Genomic DNA, 6,654 nt, shown 5'->3' with positions numbered 1-6,654 from the left:
TGATGCCCAAGAACCTTTTTGGATAGGTAAGAAGGACACCAGAATCAAAAGCCTGTAACTTCAGAATGCCACATGCTAGAAACACAGTTCTGGTTTCTATTGAAAGCTAACATCTTGGGGCTTCCAATCATGGACTTGGATTGGGTGCTAGACATTTTGGATTTGATTGGCATAAGCATAAACTCAAAAATATCATTTTTTCTTATTACGTCTATGGGGTATTGATGAAAGAAAGGCTAAAACAATTGAAGTATGAACAAGTATTTAATAAAATAGTAGAAATAAGAAAGGCAAAATATTTAAAATAATTAAAATCAACTATATACAAACAAGAACATAACATAACAATATCAATATAACTAATAATACAAAACTAATACAGTGTATAATACAGTGTGTGTGTGTGTGTGTGTGTGTGTGTGTGTGTGTGTGCTTGTGTGTGTGTGTGTGTGTGTGTGTGTGTGTGGTGTATGTGTGTGAGTGTGTGTGTGTGTGTGTGTGTGTGTTTTGTGTGTGTGTGTGTGTGTGGTGCAAACCATGCCATGTGGCAATGAAAAGTGTGAAAATGAAATCCAGTCCGGAAGTCCAGCATCATTCTTTCTTCCCTTTGTGTGTGTGTGTGTGTGTGTGTGTGTGTGTGTGTGGTGTGTGTGTGTGTGTGTGTGTGTGTGTGTGAGTGAGAGAAAGAGAAGTGAGGGGGAGGGGGAGTCCTACAAATTGTTCTTTGTATGCCACTCATTGTAGCAGTCCCTCTTCACCGTAAAGCACAGCACTACCTGGCATGAAGTGCACTCTGTGGTGCTCTTCAGGGAACAGTTCACACACCTCCGCCTCCCTGCTGTGCCATCTTCCGTGTAGTGCCTCAGTTTGTGATGTGCACCTTGGGAGCTGGAGCAGGTGATGGAGGAGGGCCAGTTGAAGGTGACCCCGCTGCCTTCAGCTCCAACACCAGGGCCTCCCGGAACGCCTTCTGTGTAAGGGGGGTCTCATGCCTCTCTGCTGCCATACAGGAATGAAGTACAAAGGCGTTCACGATGGCAATGTCCAGAAAGTGATAGAAGAACGTCCTGTGCCACTTCCTGGTCTTGTGAACGGTGTTGTAAAACCCGATCATGGCATCAGAGAGGTCCACTCCCCCCATATGTCTGTGAAAATAAAAGATTACAAAAGTTTTGTTTAGCACATAGCATTACAATCATTGGTGGATTGTTACATACCCTTGAAGACAAAATAAAATAATGTATCTCAAGTACTTACTTGTTATAATCAGTGACAGCTGGTGGGGCAGGGATGGACTTCAGCTGCCACCGGCCATCTGTCCCTCTGACCCTCCTCTGAACGGTGGTCTGTGGGTTGTGGGCTGTGTGCATTGTGGAGCACAAGCGGACGTCCCTCGTGTCCTTCCACTGGACAAAAAGAACGGGATCATCTCTTATCCAGCGGATGGTACCACGTGGTGACTGAGAGGTGAGAGCTCCTGGACGTCTTCTCGGGTAGCCTATTCGCTGTTCTCTAATTGTTCCACAAGCCCATACCTTCTCGGCCAGGAGGTCCTTGAACAGGGTAGGGCTAGTATAGAAGTTGTCCACATAGAGCTTATAGCCCTGGCCAAGCACACGCGTGTCCACGAGATTCATGACTGAATCATAGCTGAGCCCCTTTTGAAGTGCCATGTTTCTCCCCTCATATACAAAAAAGTCCCATGTGTATCCGTTTGATGAATCTGCCAGCACAAAAAGTTTATACCCCCACTTAGTGGGCTTGTCTTTCATATACTGGCGGAGGATGGAGCGGGCTTTTGATTTCACCATCCTTTCATCCACTGCAATGTGTTGTTGGGGATGGTAGTGAGCTTTACACGCAGTCCTAATCTCGTCATAGAGAGGGCGGATCTTGCACAGACGATCGTAGGCCTGTGTTCCCCTCCTCCTGTCATTCTCTGCATCACTGTCTGGGTGGCTAATATGCAGCATGCTGGAGACAGCTGCAAATCTTCTCCCGGACAACATAGATGTGGGGAAGGGGAAATTGTAAAGTTCGTTCTTCGCCCAGTAGTCCCTTACAGACTTGGCCCCAACTAGGCCCATGTAAATCACCATACCAATATATGAAAGCAGATCCTCCAGGGACATCTGATGCCATCTATGAGGGTGGTTCCTTTGTCCATATATGTTAGAGTGATTTACTATTGTCTGTAGGGTGTTTCTTGTCATGAAGAGCATGAAGAGTTGCAGTATGGTGTATTGCACCCCCCCCACGACCTGGGGCCCTGGAGCGCGAGCGGGGTTGAATGATGGTTGTGGTGGTATGATGTCATCCACGTCCATCCCCTGCCATGGCTGACCATTTCCCTCTGGCTCCTGTCGCCTTCCCTGTCCTCTTCCTCTTCCTCTTCCTCTTCCTCTTCCTCTCCCTCTTCCTCTGCCTCTCTTGGTGGCAGGTGTGGCGCTGGATGGCTGCGCTGCTTTCCTCTTCCTTGCTCTGGTGGTAGCCGGCGAAGAGGCTGATGGTTGATCGTCTCCTTCCTCCTCACCAACTCTCTGCCCCTCTTTCTCCACCTGGCTCTCCTCCTCCTCCCCCTCCTCCTCCTCCTGTTCAGGGAGCCAGTCTGCATCAGAGGATCTATGTGGAAAAAAACACAATATAATTGCAAATTATTATTTCATGTAACATTCAATTTGATGTATCTCTCTCTCCCTCCCTCTCTCTCTCTCTCTCTCACACACACACACACACACACACACACACACACACACACACACACACACACACACACACCACACACACACACACACACACCCACACACACACACACACACACCTCCCCCTATCGCACTCGGTCACTAAAAGGTGAGAGACTTTCAATGGCCCCTTCCCCCATTGCATACACTTTGTATCAGCTGTGAACCAAACACACACACACACACACACACTAGGCAACAGGTAGTATAAATACAACATAAGCACAATTCAAAGCATTTACATTAGGCATTATGGATGAAAACAGCTAAACATATTCGTAATGCAAATTGCAACATGGCAACAGCACAATGTTCACCCAGAAAGAGAAATACATAGTACAGACAAATGCCCCCATTCATCCATTGCCTTCACACACAAACAGATAATCATAGCATACACTATAGGTTACATGCAGAATGAATACAATTAGAAAGCATTTGCAGCCGTAGTGGATGAACAATCGCTGTATTTACATTGAAACATTGCAACACTGCAACATCTCGAATGCGGTCCAAAACGCACTATGCAACTAGCACTAAGTACAATCCAGTAGTGTAAATGAATATGTGACATCTGTTTACATTCAGTGAAAGTTTAGAAACAACACTTACATCTCCAAGGCTGGATCGAGTCCTTCCAAAAATGCCACAGAGTCAACCGATGACATGCTCCCTGCGTCGGACTCTTCGTCGCTGGATTGTAAAATCCATTCGGCTGCCTGTTGAGCAGTCATCTTAGTTGGGCCAGCAACATTCTTCTTCTTGCTCGTTGCCTTCTTACCAGACATTTTGCACGCAGTAGACTGTCTGTAAGACTGTACGTAAACTGTATGTCCCGTGCTGTCTTCCGAAGTCTGTGTAAAGTCTACTGTTCTCTCGCGTAACGGTGCGTCCTCTCAAAACTCTACAGCTTGCTGTTTACGCGAGCAATTACGCAAACATCGAAAACAGCAAGTGGGTGGTTCTCTGTAAGTCCAAGGCAGTCGAGTGATAGCTCGTTTGAAAGCTATGAATCTCAACTATAATATTCAGTGACTCATGAAACCCGAAACTCTCACTGTCCTACGCCAATGGCGAGGTAAAGACGGGAGGTCAGATTTGAATAGCAGTGCCCTATTGGTCTTCAATCGCCTGTAACTTTCCATAGGAGGATCCGATTGGCTCGTGGGTGGTGTCAATCAAAAGCTAAGACCTTCGAGAACATCATTCAGGCACTGTTTTGCGCATTTCGTGCGGTGGAGTGGATTCCTTCGTCTTCAAAGACGCTTGTAGTGAAGAAATACAATTACACAACGTATGCAGGAAGCCAGGAAACATTGGGATTATCACAAAAACACAAGGATTTGAAGTAAATGGCCTGGATATTCCAACATTGTGGACACTGGATGACTCAGAGAAGAAATCTTGGACCATAAAACATTCGTTGGGAATATTGAGAAATTTTCAAAGGTAAGTACACCCCGTTTTCGGTTGCAATTTTGATGACATCACACACAGAGAAGATTAGCCCACTGTTAGCTGTGTGGAGAGTGTTGATCTTTGAGGATGGGTTCATATGAAAGCTGACGTTCTCAGCTTTCGAACGGTGTGTGGTATGACCATTATAAGCTTGTGTACAGTCTATAGGACAACAAATTCTTTATTTTTTTTAAAACAAAATGGCGGCATCGTGCCGTGAGCGGCACAGTGCGGCTTAAGGGGTTAAGCCAAAAGTGCCCGAGCCTATTTCTCCTCCAGTCCAACCCTGTCACCTGGTCCCCGTCGGCTGTGAGTGTGTGCAAAAGTAATTCTGAGAGTGAATGTAAAGGCACGGGGGTCAAGCATGGCAGGGAGAGAGAGGTGAGGAGACGCACACAGCCAGGGCTGGACTAGGGGAGAAATAGGGCCCTGGTACTTTTTGCTTAAAGGGGCCCCTCATAATTAGCCGCGCAGATCTGACCCACCGGTGGGCCGTGTACCCCTTTGGGCCCCTATTTTCAGATGTTTTTTTTTTCTGAAAGTAGGGGCCCAAAAGGGTGTGGGACCCACCCCTAAAATGCCCGCTATGCCAGATGTCCAGTCCAGCCCTGCACACAGGTACTCTGGCTACACACAAAAACAGCACCTGCACTACTAAACGCGCGGTCACCGTGTTAGCTGCTGACTTAACAATGACAAAGCCGGGGCCCTCGATATCCATCATCGTTAGCCGCACAGGTCGGTCATGTTTACATATTCATTAACTGAAATGAACTAATGACACCTCCGCAAATGAAACCAATCAATCAATCTCGCACTGTAAAAAAGCACGATTTGACATTTGCACTTGCAGATCTATCGACTCCTACGCTGACCCGTAACTATATATACTAGGCCTATACCATGGCTTACTCTATGAGTCAACATTTTAAAAAAGTAACAATATTGCAAATCAGCCTAATCAGGCCAGGTTTAATTTTTTCAACCTTAAAATAATGTTTGCAGAATAATTTCAGTGGTTCATCGTAGTTCATCGTAGCAGAACCTCTGAGCACAGCAGTAACATTTGAACATAACTTTTGAAGTCCTCGATGAGTTCTCATGTTTTACACATGGTTTAGCTGAATTTATTTACATAGTTGGAGGAATCCAAACATAAAGATTACATTAAACAGAAAAGGCATAATGATCATTAGTAAAACACAGACAAGCAGCCAGCGAGTTAAGGAAATACAAAGAAGATGAAAAAAGCTCTGTCATAGATGAGTGTCCTGTAGTTTTAGTAAAAATATATTAATATTGAGCAAAAATCATAGCTATCCCAATACATGTGGTACTTTTATGCATATACGGGGTGTTCATTCGATAGGCCTACATATGTCGATCTCAAAGGCAGTGATGGTAGATCATGATTGACATGAATATAAATACATACAGTATATACAGTATAGTTTGTAGATTTCATCCTTACATTTTTTTTTCTTTGATGACCAATTTGTCGCACCTAAAAATATATAACATTATTGGTTACTATGACAACCAAGTTGCGTGTGTGGCGGTGTAGCCTATAATAGACCACCATGGTTGAAAGAAGAAAAGAAATGTGTTGAAGACCATGTAAAACACCATGCTGAACGTGACGCCATCTTGTCAGGAGACGTGTCAAGAGGTGTGCATTGATGAATGCACCATAACAAAAAGGAGTTATGACTGGTGACTGTATGGCGTCTTCACATGCACGCAAACATGCACACACACACACGCACGCAGGCACACAGGCACGCAAGCACACACGCACGCACGCACGCACGCACGCACACACACACACACACACACACACACACACACACACACACACACACACACACACACACACACACACACACACACACACACACACACACACACACACACACACAGGGCCAGGCCTATGGGTATGGCCTATGTACGGGTGGGTGTCATTTCCTTTGGTGTGTACTTGGCCAAAGTCCTTCCCTCTGCACTTGGCGGCCATACTTAGGATGCCTTGAGGGCTCTGTGTATCTGGGGTTAATAAGACGAGCCCTTTATGTAAATGAACGGCAGGGCACTAGCACATGCACTCTCTGATCGCTGAGGGACCAAAATACATAGTTCATAGTTCAACCTGCCTGCATGGTTTTAATAGCTGTAAATGTTTCCTAGTTTGTAAAAAAATAATGTATATTTGTAGCCTAGAAACATAGACGCCCCTAGTGGTGTCAGCTTTCAGCTGTAGGGGTTTAGCGCGCTAGGCTAACATATTTGAAAGATATCAGAAACATACTTTTTTAGTCGATTACGTTTTGCCCACACAGTGCTTCACTACTCAGCAAATGTGGTCCAGTGGAGCTGCATGAGACATACTGCCAGGGACGCTGACAAGGGAGGGCAAAGGGGTCAGTTGCCCCGGGCCCCAAGGAGATTGGAGGCCCAT

General features: G+C 45.6%; 1 protein-coding gene across 1 annotated transcript; it reads right to left on the bottom strand.

The window, feature by feature from the left end:
• Positions 1–862: 862 nt before the first annotated feature.
• On the bottom strand, positions 863–3,548 carry LOC134460457 (piggyBac transposable element-derived protein 4-like). Its single transcript, XM_063212847.1, has 3 exons — positions 3,354–3,548; positions 1,258–2,622; positions 863–1,145 (listed from the first exon to the last, which is right to left on the bottom strand). The coding sequence occupies exons 1-3, from the start codon at positions 3,527–3,529 to the stop codon at positions 863–865; spliced, it is 1,824 nt and encodes a 607-aa protein (XP_063068917.1). The 5' UTR covers positions 3,530–3,548.
• Between the last annotated feature and the right edge of the window lie 3,106 nt (positions 3,549–6,654).

Source organism: Engraulis encrasicolus, chromosome 13, assembly GCF_034702125.1.
Source record: "Engraulis encrasicolus isolate BLACKSEA-1 chromosome 13, IST_EnEncr_1.0, whole genome shotgun sequence".
Lineage (NCBI taxonomy): Eukaryota > Metazoa > Chordata > Actinopteri > Clupeiformes > Engraulidae > Engraulis > Engraulis encrasicolus.
The sequence above is the reverse complement of the archived record's forward strand: the minus strand, read 5'-3'. Positions and strand labels throughout refer to the sequence as shown.

Excerpts from the sequence above, each read along its gene's own strand:
- LOC134460457 (XM_063212847.1), bottom strand. The coding sequence starts at position 3,529 with ATGTCTGGTAAGAAGGCAACGAGCAAGAAGAAGAATGTTGCTGGCCCA. Across the intron at positions 2,623-3,353 it reads CTCGATCCAGCCTTGGAGAT|ATCCTCTGATGCAGACTGGC; the intron begins GTAAGTGTTGTT and ends TTTTCCACATAG. Across the intron at positions 1,146-1,257 it reads GCTGTCACTGATTATAACAA|ACATATGGGGGGAGTGGACC; the intron begins GTAAGTACTTGA and ends TTATTTTCACAG.